This window comes from Zonotrichia albicollis, chromosome 4 (genome assembly GCF_047830755.1).
Source record: "Zonotrichia albicollis isolate bZonAlb1 chromosome 4, bZonAlb1.hap1, whole genome shotgun sequence".
NCBI lineage: Eukaryota > Metazoa > Chordata > Aves > Passeriformes > Passerellidae > Zonotrichia > Zonotrichia albicollis.
Genome location: NC_133822.1, coordinates 54,048,517 through 54,068,249, shown reverse-complemented (window position 1 = coordinate 54,068,249; position 19,733 = coordinate 54,048,517). Strand labels below are relative to the sequence as shown.

General features: G+C 39.3%; 2 protein-coding genes across 5 annotated transcripts in view; one reads left to right on the top strand and one right to left on the bottom strand.

Moving 5' to 3' along the window:
- ARID2 (AT-rich interaction domain 2) overlaps positions 1 to 4,293 on the top strand; it is a 98,549-nt gene extending 94,256 nt beyond the window's left edge. Inside the window, exon 21 of the mRNA XM_026797039.2 lies at positions 1 to 4,293. This exon is cut by the window's left edge and continues 3,435 nt beyond it. The gene's annotated coding sequence lies outside the window, so the exon portion shown is untranslated.
- Positions 4,294 to 5,624: 1,331 nt separating this feature from the next.
- The window catches only part of SCAF11 (SR-related CTD associated factor 11), a 48,592-nt gene continuing 34,483 nt past the window's right edge, over positions 5,625 to 19,733 (bottom strand). For 3 of the 4 annotated variants that reach the window (XM_014271564.3, XM_005480538.4, XM_026797055.2), the window contains exons 10-15: positions 18,504 to 18,610; positions 12,290 to 14,785; positions 9,959 to 10,302; positions 7,303 to 7,521; positions 6,748 to 6,867; positions 5,625 to 6,376 (exon numbers count right to left, since the gene is read on the bottom strand). In XM_014271564.3, coding sequence (XP_014127039.2) covers positions 6,248 to 6,376; positions 6,748 to 6,867; positions 7,303 to 7,521; positions 9,959 to 10,302; positions 12,290 to 14,785; positions 18,504 to 18,610 — 3,415 coding nt within the window. In that variant the 3' untranslated portion in view covers positions 5,625 to 6,247. The remainder of the gene's footprint in view (positions 6,377 to 6,747; positions 6,868 to 7,302; positions 7,522 to 9,958; positions 10,303 to 12,289; positions 14,786 to 18,503; positions 18,611 to 19,733) is intronic. The other variant, XM_014271570.3, reaches the window with a different exon arrangement.

Sequence of the window (19,733 nt, the reverse complement as noted above, 5' to 3'; positions counted from 1 at the left end):
CCAGGGGAGTGCCCCGGTTCAGAACACAGGTGCCAGCAGGCAAAAGTTAGCTCAGTGAGGGGCAGCTGCCCTTCCTGTGATGTGATGGCTCAGCTCCAAGTAATCTGTATTCCTGTGCTTGTTAGTTTAACAGTGATAGCAGGGAGTTTGATGCAGAGTTGTTTCACTTAATTCTTCACAGCTCCAAGTTTGTGACAAATGCAGTTTTTGAAAGCTCGTTGAGGGGAGGGAGCAACTGGCAACACACGTTTCATGTTACACGATACACAGTGTACGACCCTTTCAGATGTTTTTGAAAACAGGTAATTGCAAAATTTCTCTTACATGTATTTTCTTTATTATAGATTACTTTAGTGTTACCACTGCTCATTACAACTGATGGAAAATGTTCTGTGCTCTTCAGTGAGCATCATCTCACTGGAGCACAGTCATAAAGAATCTTTGTTGTGGCTTGGCTCTACAGCATCTTCTTGAAGACAAGTATAAATTTCTTTGGAGAAAAAAACCCCAAAGCTATATTACTCTGATTCCAGATTAGCTGTATTTTTTAAATGAGGAATTCTCTTGTATGTACAGTTTCATTTCTTCCTTCAAAGTGTTTTGCAGCATAGTAAGGATGCTGAAGGCATCTCTTGCTGAAGTGAACATTATTCCTCAATCATCAGCCTGGATCCTCTAGGAGTTGCGAAGCTGTCAGCTCAGTAACACAGCACTTTGTTGGTCTGTGGTCTAACTCCACTGAAAGCTGTTGCAGCACCCGTGCTTGGAAGGAGGAAATGTGCTGCAGTTGATCACCTCTAGATCAGCCCTTTATTTCCATTCCTTTATGCTCAGCTGTGCTGGATGATGCAGTTCCTGCTGTTCCCTGTGTAGAGCACGATGGCAGGGCAGAACTGCACAGACAGGGGTGTTCATTACTGCTTGCCTGCCTAGAGTTTGGGGCAAAGCATTTCTGGATTTGAACAATTTTGTCACTACTAAAAATCCACTGTTCTCATTTTTTCTTGCTAGTTTCAAGGGGGGTAACCTGGAGGGAGAAGCCCTGAGTGTGTAGTGAGGTGTGAGTTCAGTTCCCATCATGGCCCAGGATCTGCTGACGTGCAAGGGGACACACGTACTTGTCCCATTGTGTTTCCTTCCTCCTCTGCCTTTTCTGCCAGGTAGTTACTGGGCTGTTGGACATTCCTTGCCTGAGTGGGTGCAGAGAACTCCATGGCTGATGTCCCTTGGCTTGCTGGATCAGGGGATGTGTGTGCAGGCTGCAGAGTGTGGCAGGGGCAGGAGCTGAGGGAGCCAAAAGGTTGCTCAGTGTCTGTGTAGCAGAGGCTGCACCTGCAGCACGTGGGCTGCAGCTCTGCAGGGCCAGAGCAGCTGCCTGGAGCTGGATTGGTTCATTAATTTCTTCCCTCCTCACCAAATATCAATTAATACAAAACTAGCACAGTGGTTCCCCTAAGGGAATTAATGTGGGGGATTTCACAGAGGTGTTTGAATTCATGAATCATTTTCAAGTGGAAGACAATTCAAGGCTGACTCTAATGAGTGAAGATATCACCAGTTTGTTTGTGGTGGGATGGTGGTATCTTCCTAAACTATCACTACTTCAAAGCCATCTTGGTTTTAGAAGCCTGCTGGTTTTCACCTGTTTGTATCAGAATCATCACTTGGATCTTGGCTTCTCCCTGTCTGTGGTAAGATAACCAGGAAAAAATCTGAGCCCATACCTTAGAAAAAAGCTGATTTACTGCATGTGAATAGAAATGCAATATTAGAGTTACAAAAATCTCATAAAGGTGAACCATGGTAAAGGCTGTCTCGTGCTGTGATATTGGGTGGCTGTTGGACAACTGGTCTAAGGTGGATTTCCTGCAAACTTCAATCTGAGTGGATGTGTAGGTTTTGTTCTTTGGGGGTTTTCAGCCTGCATGTTCACAGGAAAGTTGCTGTCCTGGCAAACTGTAAAGTTTTCTTTTACACCAATGTCTGCTTGTCCTGACCTTTGGAGAGGACACAGGCTTGCACCCTCATTCCAGTTTTCCTGCTGGCCTTAGCAGGCTCCTGTGAAGTTTGAGGCAACTGACGTAGAACTAAACTTGTAGTTGACCCAGAGCACACCAAAGATGGAATCCCTACCCTGACGCACGTAACCGCAGTGCCTGCACTGCAGGGCTGTGTTCTATTGCCCCTGTACCGAGTGCTGCCCTACTGCTATTAGAAATGTTGGTTCAAAGAGCCCTCTAGGAAAAGCCCTGCGATTCCAGGTACAGGCCTTGAGCAAGACCATGTGTAAGCTACATTCCTGTCCTCAAAATCCCTGAATTTTGGTAAAGGGCTCTGGAATTTACAGTGAATTCTGATTTCCATGAGTTATTTTCTATCATAACACTTGCTACTGCACCAAAGGATCAAGAAATGCCGGGCTATTTTTGATTGATACTCCTTATAATACTCAGTGGGTACTAAATTTCTTCAAAACTTTAGGACTAATCCTATGACAACCTGCTGCCAAAATCTCATGTTTGGCTCCTGCAGTAGTTTGTGTTGGACTACACTCTGGGTTTGCATGTTTACCATGTGTAACAGGCATCGACTTCATTGCTGTCAGCCCCTGTACTTACTGCACCGTGCAAGACAATGAAAATCAGGTTGAGCTTTATTGTTGGTGGGTGAGTCTGGGAGTTGTGAGTGACATTGGAAGTGTCAGGTTTATAATCAAGTTCCAGATCCCAGCCTGTGCTTTTCCAGAGCTTCATCTCCTTTTCTACAAATAGTTCCTTGTGCTCTTAGTGGTTTTCTTACCAACCTAGTGAATAAAAATTAAAAAAAAAAAATCATAGGTACTCCATTAGTAATAATTAGTACTATTAGTAATAATTATTACTCTTCAATTACTGAAACTGGTGATACACTTTATTGTTTTTACTGTCACCTCTGCTATTTATCAAGTATTGATCAATGTGAATATTATAAGGTGCAGTAATAATGAAAAATGTTGCCAGCATAGCTCCTTCACTGTAACTCTCACACCCGTGCCAGCCTTACCTATGGAGCTACCTCATGAGGGTACAGTGGAGGTAACTCTTGGAAGCAAAGGGATGCCTGGAATTGCGTTCCCAAGGCAGGGCAGCTCTCCTGCATTAAAATCCCCCGAGGGTATTTCAGAGAAGCTGCTTGTTCCTAGGGCAAGCCCAGGGTTTGGCTGCTGCCCTGGTGGCTTCCTGCAGCAGTAACCCACTCCTGCCCTGAACCCCTCCATGTTGTTTAAGGCCGGGGTGAACGGGCTCTTTGCCACCTGCGCTTGTTTGTTTCTAGCTTGGAGCACCTGCAGATGGGCAAGGCAGGGTGAAGGCCAACTTAAAACAAATGAGATGTAAAGGAGGGGGCGCCCAGGCAACACAGAACAAGATAAATGGTTGTGCACAGAAGGAACAGGAGCTACCTTGCTTTCCAGACAACACCACTTGAGCCAGAGTCATTTAAAACCAAACACTGCCAGCTGAGAGAAAAGAATTTATTAGAAATTGTTAAACACTACACAAGACTAAATTTTAGAGTATTTTTTTCAGTAGACAGCACTCCAGCCTACATACACTGTACTGTGGACTTTGGACAGCCACGGTGCTGGTAAGGTATATCTTTAGGATGAGACATTCAAGCAGCATGCACAGTGAGAAAGGGAAAGGGGTGCAAGGGAAACCCTTTTGATTTGCATAAGTTCACACAAGGTACACTTTTGTAATTGTTTCCCACAAGGTAGTTTGGATCGAAGGAATCACCACTACCCCAGAGGCAGCAAGGGGGCTCAGTACCCCAGCTCTGCTCTCAGTGCTGGTGCACGTTGGGAGGTTTCAGTAGAAGGCGTTTCAATAAAGAGAATTACACCTTTCATCCTACTGGAACGCAACCAGGACTCCAAGGTTGCCAAACTCCCCTTCTCAAACAGAGACCAGCAGAGACCTCGCTGCTTTTCAGTAGAAACAGGAGCAGAGTCTACAGATTAAGGCAATGCATTTCTGTAATTCAACATAGAAATTGTAACAAACTCTGTATTTCATGATAAATTCTGAAGTATTTAATTGTAAAAAATAAAGTTACTGATCACATGCTACTCTATTTGGTATGCTTCATTAGGTTTTGAAATACAGTGGAGCATCACTATAGTCACTGCCCCAACAACATGGAAGCCAGTGACAGCTTCTCTTCCACCCAGGAGCTGCAAAACAAGAAACCAATTACCCCTCCCTTCTCCCAGTTCAAATCCTCCCTTGTGTCTTCCATCTCCCCCAATTTCCACCTTTCTTCCAAAAGAGGAAAAAAACCCCTTGAAATATTTATCTGACTCCTGAAAGGAGCTTTATAGCAAGGCTCAACTGTACAGACTAGAAAAAGATATAAAAGTGATTAAAATCCAAAAATTCAGAGAAGGAAAATGTAAAAAAGTACGCATGGCGTGATAAACCAGGATACACATAGCAATTTGCTACATTTTTCAAAAAGTGCTAACCAATTTTAGCTTAAAATAATTCAAGAGATCTTACAAATTGCTATCATAGTGTAAAACTGAGTATATTGAAAAGCCTAAAACCTGACTTGACTGTAGAAAATGTATTATATCTGTTTCTAATTTACATAGCATTTGTACTTAGGCACACAAAAATAAATATAGACAGTCAAATGCTTCATTAAGTCTGCAGAAAGTTACAGTTAAAACCAAGCAATCAACTGTTGTGACAAACATCATGCTTTTACACCTCTGTCTCTACACCACACATGTACACAGGTGGATCTCCCTTATGTCATCCTTAGGCTTCGGCAAAAGTTACTTAAAAGGTGAGAAAGTTTTCTGCCAAAAGCAGGTAATTTGGGAACTACTGGCTACACAGAGATAATTCCTCAGAAATCTCAACTGATACTTTCTGTTAAAATGTTTTATTCCTGCTTCTGGGCCAGGAGGCTTTGGGCTGGAGCAGAAGCCAGGGTGATCCAACCCCAAAGACTGTTATGGCACAACAGGACTGGAGGGTTAGCGACGACATTTTACCAGCACTGTGTAAGAGTAAGGGAACAAATCGGAGTAAGGCTCCTTGGAGAAGGATCTCAAGCTGTTCTTTTGCTAAGGAGCACACGGTGATTGCAGTATTCCAGCAACCCTCCCTGCTGCTGCCTCAGTAAAACTGGTTTTACCTGAGCTGTAAGCTTTCCCCAGGCACATCCAGTGACCTGACAGCTGTTTTTAGAATGCTTGTGGTACCTCTAAATAACTTGTCTCCAGTGCTCTGGGAAGCAGGAAGACACTTGGCTTCCAATGGCATGGGCTCACCAATACCAGTCTGGTGATTCATGCCACAGTCCCTAATTAAAGGAGAAAAGTATCATGCAGCTGAGATTGGCACAACTGGCAGTCTGCTCAACTGGGAACCTAACAATAAATTCCAGCTTTCTTGATTTTACTTGAAGAAGAAACTTTTCTGTTTCTGAACATCTAGCTTTGGTACACTAATTTCCTGCTAGCCTAAGGGCATAACCTAAACTGAGGTTCTCAGTGTGTGGTGACTGAGGGCTTTCAACACATAAAAATTATTCAAGTTATCCCACTATCTTGAAACAAATTAAAAAACATCACAAACAATACCAAGCAGCATAATTTTTATTTGGTGTTACAACAGCTGTGCAGCACCCATACTTTTGGGCACCACATTTTACTGTTTATGACTTTTCTTTTTGAAATCTAAACAGTTGTGTTCAGACAACTCTATGTGCTTTTTTAATATACACACTGTGACCCCTTCATTCAGCCTATCCAGTTAACACTAGAAATGTTTGTCAAGGCAATTAATTATTTCATCTTTGCTATAATTAGGGAACAATCAAAAGAAAAAATTTACTTTAATCTGACTGATCACATGTACTGTACATACCTGTTCCAAACCCAACGTACTCCAAGTTTCTAAGTTAATGCACTCTCTTATTCAAGTCAAAATGCTGTACATCTAAGTATCCACACAACCGTACATTCCTAATGATTCTTCTTTACACCTTTATTCTTTTTAGAAATCTGTTTTTAAAAAGGAATAAAGAAGTTGCCCTGCAGATCTATATTTCTTTAGAACAAAACATCATACACTACCTTGAAAAATAGTTTTATCAAAACCAAATTCAAATCACTGTCATGTACAATTTTCAGTTAACAGTTCACATTGAAATTGCACTTTGCAGATAGAATAAAACTAAAAAATGAAAACATATTCTATTTCCTTTCACAGGAGACTGCCTCTTCAGGATTTTTCTTCCGTGAATGCTTGTATTTGTCTACATATGCTTTGACTAGATTTGCTACTTTTGCAGAATTAACTTCTCCGCTCTTGCTATGACAAACCTGCAACAGTTGAAAGAACAAAAACGTTTGAAACATTTCCATTGATTTGCCACAGTCCCACATGATTCACTTATTTCCCAACACTTCTGACTCTTCCATCCCAGGCAAAACATATTTTAAAACTCCTAATACTTTCCAATTGCTCCCCTAAATACTTCTGAATTCCCATTCAATTCTTCCACACAATAACCAGGTTCTGTTTTGAGAAGCCAAAGAAAGCTCTTGTGGATGGAGAAAGAAGAAAGGTATTTTTGCTTCTCCCTCTTTCCCCTTCCCAGCACCAATGGGCTGTTCCCAGAAAAACGAGAAACCCACCCCAAAGCTTGCCCCAAGGTGAAATGTGTGCAGCCTGGATTACTGGACCCACTTACTTTATCTACAGCTTTCCGCACAATTTCTTTGTATTCCTCCTTGGTGATATCTTTGTTTTGGTAGAAAGGTTTGATCGCCAGCTTGACCTCTTGTGCTGCTTTTTCTTGAATTAACAATTTCTGAAGAGAAAACAAACTTGAGTGTTATATTTCACTGCCTATGTATCTTTATCAATCCCAAGTTAAAACTTATCAGGAAAAGGTTGCTACAGAAGATTAGAAAACCACTCCCCACACACATTTCAGCTCTCATGGGAGCTGCCCCTGCTCTGCTAAGCACAGAACATTTTCCCATAGCAATTCAAGTGATATTTATAATAGTGCTGATTTAAAGAAGATTACATTAAAAAGAGTTAGAGGCTAATCTGTGTCCTATGATGGCCACAAAAAAATTACATACATGATGGTATGGAGTACATTACACTGAGGGGTTATTGTCATAACTTGCTATTTTTTAGTACATCAAAATGCATTTATATAAAAATTAAATGTTATATGTTTTAATGTAAATATATAAACAGTGTATATAAAATATATGCTGAACTTTGAACTTGCCTGGTCCTTCTTCGAGCTATCTGCACTGGCTTCCACTGTTACACTTGCTTTGTTTTCTCCCAATTTTACAGCTGCATTAGAGCTCTTCATGTGACCTGATGACGTTGCATTACCCGAATTTGGTCCCTGAACTGTTCCCACGTTTCCCAGGACTGCTGCTGGAGCAGGCAAAGCTGGAGCACTCATGCTGTTACTAACATGAGAAGCATTTGGAATACCCTGTTTTAAAAAGTTATCAGCAGTTAATACATCATTCTTCTATATGGCAATGTGCCTTTCTAGGAGTCTCAGCTGCTCCAGAACGAGCACAAATACTGCATGCTTTGGTTCATTACCTAACTTCCACACTGCCCACTATTATGGAAGGTACAAACATTACATTAGATTGACTCAAAGAAAAAAACAAAAAGAAAAGCTTGAAAAGTAAAGCATCTTCCATGTCACCACAATGGCTGCCATTTTCTAGCTCTGATCCCAGTAATAAAATACCCTGCAAACAGGCACAGAGGGTGTTAGAACAAGGGGAAGGAAGTTTATGGCTGCAGAATCAACCTGATTTACAAAACAAGTCTCTGATAAATTGACATTTTCTAAAAAAAAATCAGCACCTAAACACACCTGCAAAAGGTATCACCCAAAGCTACACTTGCATTCCTGCATCATACTGATGCTGCTTTAAAAAAACCTATTTTCACGTTTGTTATCAGCTTGAACTTGCAAATATAAATACATAGGCAAGAGATGAAACACTGGCTGAAGTACCAGGATCTGTTTTCCAGGAAAAGCCATTTTCTGGCCATTTCCAAACATCACCAAAAGGCACTATACATACTTTGGAACTGAGAAATTAAGTAGCTCTAAGACTTTAGATAGAGGCCATTTTTAGCAAAAGCCCAGAACATCCTCCTGGCATGTTTCTGGCAGGCCACACTAAACGTCGCTTTTTGCAGGTCATCACCATTACTCTTTACACATCTGCATTTATCCATATGGAAAATAACGAAACAGGAATCTGAGCTCTTTGGAAAGGACATAGAAATGGAGCTGTTATAGCCAGCATGCTAACGCTCACCAGTGTGCTGTCTTCATTTTCCTTTCAGCAGGAAGGACAGGTGGTGTCCTGCAGTATTCAGTCATTTCTATTGTGCCACCACTGAGGGGTTGTTGAATGAAAGCTCAAAGAAAAAGCAGCAGCAGCTGCAAGAGCATTCAGGTTCACGGACACCAGTCCACAAAAGCAGGTAAGAGCAACAAGTGTAACATGGGCTTTACAATAGGTAAAGCTGCATTTTGCAGCAATACACAATCTTTACTGGAATTTATTTATTGCTACACTAGATACTCATTTCAGAGGTTTGAGGCCTATGTTCTGACTACTTACATTTTTGGAGGTTAAATCTACTAGATTTCCAATCATGAAAATATTTTAATTAAGACAGGAGGCATTAATTAAATCAACAAGCAATCAACCAGCATTTTAGTTCCAGCAGTACCTTGCTGGTTTAATTTGCAGTGTATAAAGTTATTTCATATGGCCTGTAACCCCACTCAGTATTTCCCACAGCACTCAACTCTCCTTGTTGTAAGTTAATGACTATAAACAGATGACAGCAGTGAAAAGTGAGAATAATGTAGGCCATTTATCAGTTCACTTCAGATCTTTACAGGTGATGCAAGAAAACAGAGGGCTAGAAATCGTTTGCTCACTTTTTCAAGCTCGAATGTAGGGGAAAGTGGTTTAGGTTAAAACAGGCAACAGCAAAAGAAAAGCACAAACCCCAGTCAACTCCTGAAGAGCCCTTTACTTATCATAAATGCAGTATTACATCTTCTTGCAGGGCCATGGGTTCTCCTCCAAGTTGCTCATATTCTTTTCCTTGATACAAAAGCTCTTAATGTAAACAGCCAGCTACAGGAGGAGCTCACATACATAAGAGTTGTTTTAAAGATACCTGGAGAGTCACAAAAAGATGGTCTGACCTGCCCTAAGCAGGTCTTTTTGAGTCTTTTTGAAACTGGAGAAATAAAGTGGGAGTTAGGTCTCAAACAGGGCATGCAATACCAGGAAAATCGGGTAAGAAGGTAGAAGCAAAAAACACCAAAGAGATCTCAGAAATTATTAATTAAAAAGCTCAAAAGATTAAACAGAATAAAAAATGTGTGTGTGGGGAAGCCACTGAGATGGTGACAGCTGGAAAATGGAAGTGTGGAAGAAATGGGTGCCATGTAGTACTTGGCAATTTTCCTCTGTTGATAGACCCCCCATGGGATGAGAACTGCAACACAGAAGGTTAGATCACTTCCTACATGCTGCTGAAACAGTATTCAAGCATTTCCTAAAATGCTTAAAAATCAGATTTGAAAGGGGAAGATTTAGTTTTGGAAGCAGGTCACTTCTAAGATAAAAAAGAATGGACAACACTGATGAAATTTTTCATTACCATAAAAACCTGGTTATGATGCTCTATGTTGTTATTTTTTAAAAGCTACAACCCATATGCTCATGGATGCTTCCACTTCAAATTTGGTGCAGAGTGGAAAAAAGTAGGCAAGAGAGAAAGAAACTGCAAGTATAAATTTATGGTATTCAAGATAAAGAATCCTTAACTGGTATTATTTCACCACTGTTCTTGCCACAGCTTCTGATAAAGCATACCTGCAATTGTTTTCCATCTTGCTGTGAAGCAATGTAGTTGACTTGTTGAGATGGTGGGGGTGGAGGTGGAGGCGGAGGTAATCCCTGAGAAATATTTGTGGGAGCAGCTACCTGTATGAGAGGCACTCCAGCAGGGAGATGCATGGCCATTGCAGGGTGCATGTTGAATGGATTTCGTTGCATATTCATCAAGGGAGGATGGACACCCACTGGATATGGGAAGATATTCATAGGTTGGTGCTGTGCATTCACTTGTGGCATTACATTCATTTGTTGTTGCATCATATTTATTGCTAACTGAGAACCATCATTTTGCTGGTTGCCTTGGTCTTTGAGGTTTGGATCTGCCAAAACAAAAAAAAACAGACAGTATATCAAGAAGAAATTCTGTACTTCATAAAGCAAAGTGGGAGCCAGGTGTGTAAACTCTTAATTAGGGATGAATTATCAAAAAGCTTTCTATAATCTGAGTATTTTCAGATATTGCACAGCACTCACCACCACGTGTGCCATGAAACCAAATGCTAGTTTCAAAGTTTAAAAAATGTAGGTTACTATGAAAGCCTGTATTTTGAATTTTTTTTCTATACTTGTTGCCATAACAAATCCAATAAATTATTTCATCACAATGAAACTGCAATTTTTCACCAAAGAGCAGGAAGACAACATAATTTACCCAGTAAATTTACCTTCTGCAATTGCAGAAGGTTAGTCACACATTACCACATCAGCAAGTCTCTGCTCCTGATTCACACATGCTCACTGTACACTTCTGGTAATTCCAGAAATACTCTGCTGGGATTTTTCACACTGAGCAATAAGTCATCCTCAAACCATTTAACAGATATTCATATTCAGAAAGAGTTGTTCAAAAACCCCATCATGGTTCAACAAGTAAAACCCAGAAGTAAAAATAACCTCTTGGGGTAGCAGGTAGCACTTTTTAACTGAATTACTTTGATATCCCATCTTCTCTTCAACAGAAGCCAAAAAGTTAAAATCTAGACACAAGCACCAAGACTTCCAGAAGTCAATAACTTAGTTTGGAGAAATGATTGATATGCTGCAATTCAGATGTCCTTCCTTAGAATCCCTTCCTCGAGGAACCCTGTCATCTAATTCACAGGGATTGCAATCTAAGGCCTTACATGTCAGCCCAAATCCTCATTTGTAAAGATAATGGGTAACAGAATCACTGAGGTTGGAAGGGACCTACTGAGACTCTCTGCTTCAGCCTCCCTGCTCAAGCAGGGTCAGCAAAAGCAGGTTGCCCTGGAGGACCATGTCATGATGGCAACCTAGCCTGTTTTATCCAGTTATCAGAGATGGTTGTACTATTCTCAGCTTCTAAAAGTGAATAACAGCATGACTGCTCCTCAACTACATTAAAAAGTCTCTGAATCACAAAATGCTTTCAGTTACAGGTTTGGTAGGTTTTCCCTGCAGCAGATAGAAGGGTGACAATGTTGCCTCAAAACTAGGAAGGCACTGATGCAGTTATCTCTTACAAGAGGGAGAAAACTGCTTGCATATGGGATGAAAATGCATAAAAATGAAAGGCAGAACAAGGAGAGAGTGCAAGTCTTCAGTGTCTTCAGAAATGGATTTCATAGTTATTAAAGTCAATCCACATCTATCTTTAAAGATTATTAATCAGGACCTTAATAATCTCTGGATGACTTCTTAACTACTCAGAATCAATCTCATCCACAGTTCAGTGAACTTACTTTCTACCAAAAAGTTTATTTCTGTCAGGGCAGTTGTCTTTTAGATATAAAAACCCCTCTAAAACTGATTTAGACTGATATTAACATTTTGGAGGAATTTTAAAACTGAAATACAGTAAAGGCACTGGTTTTGTATTTATAAATTACCCTAAATTTTTAAAAAGCATTTAAACAGGACTACTTATCTAGGAGCAAGATAAATATCAATATGCTGCTTGGTCATCTCCAAAATCTGCCATGTGGGTCTGCACAGGCAAATTAATGTATTTTTGAAACAAATTAGCCTTTTTAAAGTTTTGCAGATGCTAAAAGTAACTATGAAGATATGCTTTCTCTTCAGCCAAATCAATTTACTTCAACAGCACTCTTCAGATGCAGTCCTTAAACCTGAACTTGGGCTTTATGCAAAACTAAGAAGCCATCAAAACACAAGAAATCACCAAATTCCACCTTTGCCCCTCCATATTGCAAACAGAGTATGGATTCACCCAAAATAATTTTTTTTAAGAACTTATCGGCAGATCAGATCACAGGACAATGTGACAGGATTTTGTTCAGCTATTGCATCTGTGACAAAGATATCATACTTCAAAACCATTAATACCTTGTTCAGGTGCCTCCTCTTCTTGTCTCATTCCCCATCCAGACTGTGGGCTTGATGAATTGCGTCCCCTTCTTGAATAATAATTCTGCACATCAGCAGGTAAAGTCTTCCTCACAGCCCAGCTGGATGCAGATGTCCACCCAGACCGGTCAGCAGGCGTTTCGAACGAAAACTCTTGTTCATTCTTACGCTTGCAAGGCTGCTGTTCCGAGAACCTCGAAGCTTCATTCCCAGAACCATCTGAGTTCCCTGAGAGAGGTTTTCTGTTTTGCCAGTGACTTTCACTCTGATCTCCATACATGAAACCACTTCGGCCACGGCCACCTCGGCCACGCTGACCTCTCCCTCGATTCGGAATCCAACCTGAACCAAAGTTTTTATTCCAAGACTGTCCTGCATTATCATGCCTGCTCTCTTCCCAATGTGGTTTCTCTCTCTCTCTGTTCCTGGCCTCAGGAACAGAGTTTATCCTCTCCATTACCCAGTCTGGACAATCATTTCTCTGCTTATCTGAAGAACACTGATCATCGTTGCTTTTTTCTGTATTATTGTCCTTCTCTTTTTTAAGATTTTCATTCTGTTTCTCTTGATCATTTCTCCTGTATCGATCATTTCCTCTGGGACTTCTCCAGCTGTCATTTGCCCATCTGTCTTTCCATCGAGGTGAATGACTTTCCCTCTCATTTCTAGTGAATGAAGAACCTTTATTTCTAGTCCTAGATCGTGATCTTGATCTAGAGCGTGACCGTGACCTAGACCACCTCCTACTTCTTCTTTCTCTGTCACGATCTCTTCTTTGATTATCTCTATCACTGCTTCGAGACCTAGATTTTCGCCTTGGAGATGAATCCTTAATTCGTGATCGAGAAGATGACCTCCTGCTTTCCCTGACAGTTTCCCTTTTGGGAGATCGAGATGGTGGTTTTTTCTCATCTTTGAGTGTGTCTCTCTTTGGAGAATAAGATAAGGATCTCCTTCCCTCTTTCACAACTACCTTCTTGGGTGATCGTGAGCTCCTGTCTCCAGCTGTCTCCCTTTTAGGGGATGGTGATTGAGATTGCCTGCCCTCTCTCCCAGAAGGAGACCAAGTTGTCGATGGAGAGTGAAATCTAGATCTTCTAGTTCGAGCCTTTTTCTCTTTTTTGAGCTCTGGCTGGGACTCTCTTGCTTGAGGAACAGTTTCATCTTTTTCATCAGAACCTGATAGAGAGTTTCCCACATCACACTGTAAGGAGTTCACTTCTTGCTCTGTACTCTCAGGTGGTACTAACTGCTCAATCTTAGGTTCATTCTGATCACTGCAAAACGAGTCACAGTCCATTGGTATCATTTCATTGTTATCTTCACCAAAATGTTTATGTTCAGCATTTACCGGTGGAGACTCAGAAGTTCCACCCTCTTCAATTTCTGAAATGGTGTTTTCTTTTGAGGGCTGTTCTGAGGTACTGTCCATGGAAATACTGTGTATTAATGCAGCTGGTTCTTCATCTTGAACAGGTTTTGTATCTGCACAGTCTCCTACTGGTTTTAGTTCAGACTCAGAATTATCTGTTTCCATGGCTTCAGGATGTTCAGGCAACTCACTTCCAGGGCTCTCTAATGGCTGATCTTTTCCCAGAGGATCTAAATGTTCCAACACTTCATTTTCTGGACTAGCTATGGGTTGATCTACTTTTGTCAAAGTTTCTGTGTTCTCCATTAATTCTTTCTGAGGACTACATGATGTCTGATCTACTTTTTCAGAAGTTGCATGGTCACATACATCATGTTTGGGACTAGCTACTGTTTCCACTTGTTCAAGATTATTTTCACAATTGTCCTGACTGCCAAGATCTGCATTTTTTTCAGTAACATCTTTTACTTTAAATTCCTGACTTTCACTTCCTAAAGTTAGTATTGGGAGTTCTTGAAGAGAAAAACCAACATCTGCATTGCCTGAAGTATCTTCATCTCTGTCACATTCTCCTGTAGTTTCCTCAATTTCTGCATGCTCACTACAGCTTTCCAATCCATTAGCAGATTCTGTTTCTACATTATTCTTCCATGGGAGGCTTGCATTATTGCTTTCATTATCTGACTGGTGGTCCTTATCTAAAGTTAAGACTGCTTCAGGCTCAGCAATGTCATCATCTTCCACTGAGCCACAGGGTGATTTTTCAGAACGTGCAGAACGTCTCAGTTTCTTTTTAACTGCAGGTGTTTGTTGCTTAACTGCTCTTTTAGACTTGCGTTTTGGAGGAGCATTCTCTGCTTCTGAATGAGTTTTATTCAGAGATGGGTTATTGCTTTCAGGGGCACTGCAAGCAGAACTGCTTGATCGAGGGGAGCTCCGAGACTGAGTCAGAGCCTCGTTTTTGCTGTTCCGTGCAGACCTTCTTGTAGGAGTAGTAGCAACTGATTTCCTCCTACTTCCTCTAGTACCAGATGAACCAGAAGCTTCCTTTTTCTCTTCTCCTTCTTGGGTACATGCAACAGCATATCCTTTGCCTAAAGATTCTAATAAAAACAGAAGACATTAAGATTTGATAATAATCATTTATCTGAACATATTTAAGAACATAAAAGGGCCTTCTGCAGCATAACAGATATCCTCCAATAATACAATTTTTAAGATTTAGTATGTAATACTGCCACAGCTTTTTTTCTTTTTTAAATGAAAACTGGTTGTTTTAAAGAACAGAAACAAGGTAAAGTGACACATCAGACATCTGAACACACAGTTTAGAAGCAGTGCTGGCATGGCTACATGGACAGTGACAGCGTGCACAGTGAAACTGCTATTGAAATGGCTGCTCAAAGATAGCCAGCATTTAAGCTGTTAGAAAAGTAATTAAAGCACAGTACTAGAGAATGGGACATCTTCCAGTGGCCACCAGTGGATGATCACATGTGCAGCAGTTGATTAGGTACAGCAATGACAGTGCAAACTTATTCAGTTATAGGGCAAACTGAACTTAAACTCTGCCACAAGACACCCAAGGTGCCAGCAGCACATACAGCGTGCAGCCTACAGTGCATTAAAAAAACAAAAGCTCTACAAAGAATGACAAAAGCACACGTAGCAAGCAGCTCAGCTCTTGTGTTGATACTGCACTAATTTATTTCATGCCATCTACCATTCAACAAAAGTCTTGGTAGGGAAGCTAAGGGTTCACTGCATAGGGAAGACTGCACTGTCAGCTATGAAAGCTTCTGGTGGACAGCTCAGGAATTAAAGATTAATGATAATTAAGAAAATATACTTGAATGTAATACTTCAGAACTAAATTAATTTATTGGGATGTCCATTAATTTGTTTCACACTTTGTGTAGATTTCAGGAAGCATCAAGGATGTGGTGCTAAAATGTATTCTTTCATGGCTTCAATTTCATACACAAACAGTGCAAACTAAGAAAGATTAATTGCTATAGATTTTGCAATAAATCTCTCACATCACAAATGTGTGATTTTAACTCTGCACATTATTTCCCATGCTTCTGCTACAGCAAAAATTTGGCTAATGTATTCACAAACATATTTTAGAAAAGTAAGACTGGAATAAGAAAACTAAGTAACTGCAAAAAAGTCTCTTTCTACCACTTACTACTTTGTTAGCAGAACCAAAAAAACCTATCACTGTATTAAATGCAAACAATAATTTCAAGAGAATTAATTCCATAACCACCTTGCTAACTTTTAAAACAGCACAGGACTACAATCACATCCTCCTGTGACCTTCCAAACACAATAATTTGCCTGAACATGAAAAAGAAAAAAAGGACTGGTTCTGGGTTTTGCATGTCCAATGATCAAATAATCACTTGAGAAAATGAAAACCAACATCAACTGTATAGAAGGTACCATGTATTTAAAAGAAAATAACATGACAGTAAAGAACTTCCAGGGAATTTCAGGTGACTGGCACTATTTCTCCTATCTACTCTAACAGTCTCACCAATCATTTTGTTACAAAGTGACTTTACAGCGGTTAAGCAGCACTCAGCAACATGTGGCTGTTTCAGACTAATTATGTCTTCAAACCTATTACAATAGCCAGGAAATCAAGTCAGATGTTACGTGACATTTCAAATTTTAATATCTGTGATTATTTTCTTCAAGGGAGAAGAAATCTTGCAATAATAAAAAAAAAACTCCAGCAGAATACCAGTGGAATGTGGGAATCTGGACAGAATTAAAAGGCGAGTTATTTTTCTAGCACATTCAAAATCTACATGTGAAGCACAAATCCTTTTTTAGCATGTCCTACTACTTGTAAAATTTTAACAGAAAAGCTTCACAAGATTTGGACTTGCACCAAATAAAAGGCATTTCAGCTCACTAACTCTTTACTGAAAAATATTTTAATCACACAAAAACTGCATAATGCCAGCATAAATCTTAGTGGTATTCGTAGATTCACTAAAGCGTTTTCAGGTCAAGTTAGTAAAAAACAGACTATTTAAGAGGAACAGGCTACTAAAACTGCAGCAGCTACAGGCATGATTCAGACACTGTAGTTATGTGGTCATTATTGATATTTGTATGCCTCCTTGTACAACTCTGGAAGCCAGTGTCAGCTGTTACTCTGCTGCAAAACTGTATACTTTAGGTGAGACCAAAAGTTGAGAGAAGCATAAAGGAAAATAAAAAATGCTTATGCTATAATGTTTCAGGCACAATTTAGTAATAAATGAAATAACCAGTTTGCATCTTTTTAAAAATGTATTTATTGTCTTCATTCTCCTTTTCTTCACCTTTTTAAAAAGTCTGTGTCCTTTTATATATGTGTGTGTGTATATATATATATATATATGTACACTTGCTGTACATCTCTAACAATATTCACATTAGGTTCCTCTTCGCCTTTGTCTTTACCTTTCTTATGCATGCTGTCCTTTTACTCAGATGCTATATAAAAATGAAATGGGGTAGGAACACTCACTCAACAGAATGTGACTAAAATCCTCAAGGGACATCTTCATGTCCACCATCCCCTTGTTTTACTAAGAAATTTTAAGACTCTTACGTCCTGCACGCTCCTTATCAATAGAAAGCATTTAAATAAAATGTGAAGATGACTTAAAACTCTGAATCTTAAAACACTGTAGTATGTTGGCACTAATCTTATAATTCAATCTTTGTCCACAGTACAAGCATCAAAATTCTAATCAAGACAAATGATAAGATTCTGTTCTACATATAATTTTTTAATGCTTCTGGGACATCCTAACAAAAAAGCTTGACTACAGAAGTGGAAAAGTAGACAGGGAAGTCAAGAGGTATGAGCTGACATGTATATTACTAGAAGGCAAGTGGTTAAGGATCGGCTACAATGCACTGCCAAACATCAGAGCCCTGCGGAAGCAACCTATCCATTTTTCACTGGGAAATGTGGAGGTGAAACACATACCTTTAAAAAGAATAAAGAATATGAATGCAACTTTTTCATCATCCTACTACTACTTAATTCCTTCCAGTAATTTATTTTGACACAATTTTCATAAGCCAGGAGACCCAAATCTGTCCTATCTGCCTACTAGACAAGTGAAAGTGGTGTGATTCCCAATTCAAAGAAGGTATTAACTCAAGCCTTATAAAAGACTACTCCTTTGTTTCCACTTCTTTGAACTTGTGCAGCTTTTTGGAAGAGAAACTACATTTTTGCTGAGCATGGAGACAGAGGCTGTTAAAGTAACTGGAGGAAGGCAATTCCTTCCATGTCTTGTCTTCTGCTGCTTTCCTGACAGACCATGGAGCTCCAGCACTTTTGCAAGGTTTTGCCCAGTAGAGCTTGTAAGCAAACTGAAAGAGATCCATACACTTCACTGCTTCCTGACTAATGCTCTTCCCTGCTAGAAAGGTTTGTTCCTCACAGCACACAATATACCTCTGAAATATGCCATTCATAATGCATCAAAATAAGATTTATCCTTGAACAATAGGAAATAACGAAAGAAGAGCACGAAATGTTGCAATTAGAAATGGAATGAAGTTACATAAATACTTATTAATTTAATCTTCAAAAGAATAAGTTAAACCAGCTTTGGGGTGGATGATTTATGTTGTGTACTTCAAATTCAGAAATTAGGTAGCTGATTTTGAAATACTACCAAACTGCATCAAAACAGATTTTTTTCCCCATTAAGTGTAACTAACTCTGTTCGATTTCTAATAATAATATTTTAACAATACTCCACATGAGCTATAAAGAAAACTTACAAAAAAAAAGTTTACCAAAGTTTTCCAAAGGCCTGATATTTGTTGGAAAAACTCTTCCAGCCACTGCAGAAGAAGTGAGAAGACAGGTCTCACCTTCAACTCCACAAGATATTAAAGGAGCACTGCAAAGTAAAAGCAAAAGCAGTGACATAAGTTGTTTTAGCTGTTTGCAGCAAGTCTTGGAAATAATGCACAAAACCAAAACACATTAGGCAACTACAATCCTTTTAACTTCATCAGAGCTGGAGAGAAACACAAAGCTGGCAGTGAACAAAACTTTCCTTGTCATATTTCATTTCAGATTTATTTTACTGCCTAATCTATTAAAACTGTTTGAACAAGGTATGTTATGTTAAAGCAATATACATCTGGCTTTCTTTAAAGTCAAATATAGAACAGCAACAGCCCAGTCCAAAGTAGTAGGTTATAGCACTGGAAATAAGGGAATGAGTGCTGATTCAGTACTTCCGCAGAACAGCAACCTTTTCTGCACAAAAAGGAGAAATTGTCTACATGAGAATTTAGAAAATACTCCTTTTATTTTTTTCTTCATACACCAAAAAAATATATATTTATTCAGACTCCCTCAGAAAACCTTGGGCAAAAAGAGAGTTTAGTTAGAGATCTACAATTTTTGCATTATTGCTGAGTTGGAATGAAACTTCTCCTAAGAAAATGCAAATGTAATAAATTTTTTATTTCAATCCTAGATGCAATTTTTTATTATATTTTAAAAACTCTTCACTTGCAATTTTAATTTTAATCTTTTTTTTAATACCAAAAAGAGCAAAGAGATATGTAATGGAATTAAGATCATAGAACCAATTTCTTATTCTGTTATTTTAAAATCAGTTATTTTTATGGTTCTGTTTTACAGTCACAAAAAATATCCTTAGGGCATGCTTTAACACACATCTGCTCTCTGACAAAAAGCCCATAGAATTACTTTATGTTCTTGGTTTCACTTGATACAACTCCTGTTAGCTCTTTTCAGATGCAAACAGGATTTTTTTATAAATTATTACAGAAAAAGTGATAGAACCAACCCATGAAAGTAAGATACAGGGTACTGTGGGGACTCAGAATCAGATTGATGTTAAAGCAAGCATAGCCTAATATCTAAGGATAGAAATAATTTTAAAAGCTCATTGAATATTAGCTTCCAAATAGAAAACATATTTCTGTGAAAAGGTGACATATTAAGAGGCACAAGTCAGTGGAGTTACTGCGCTTGTCACAAGTACC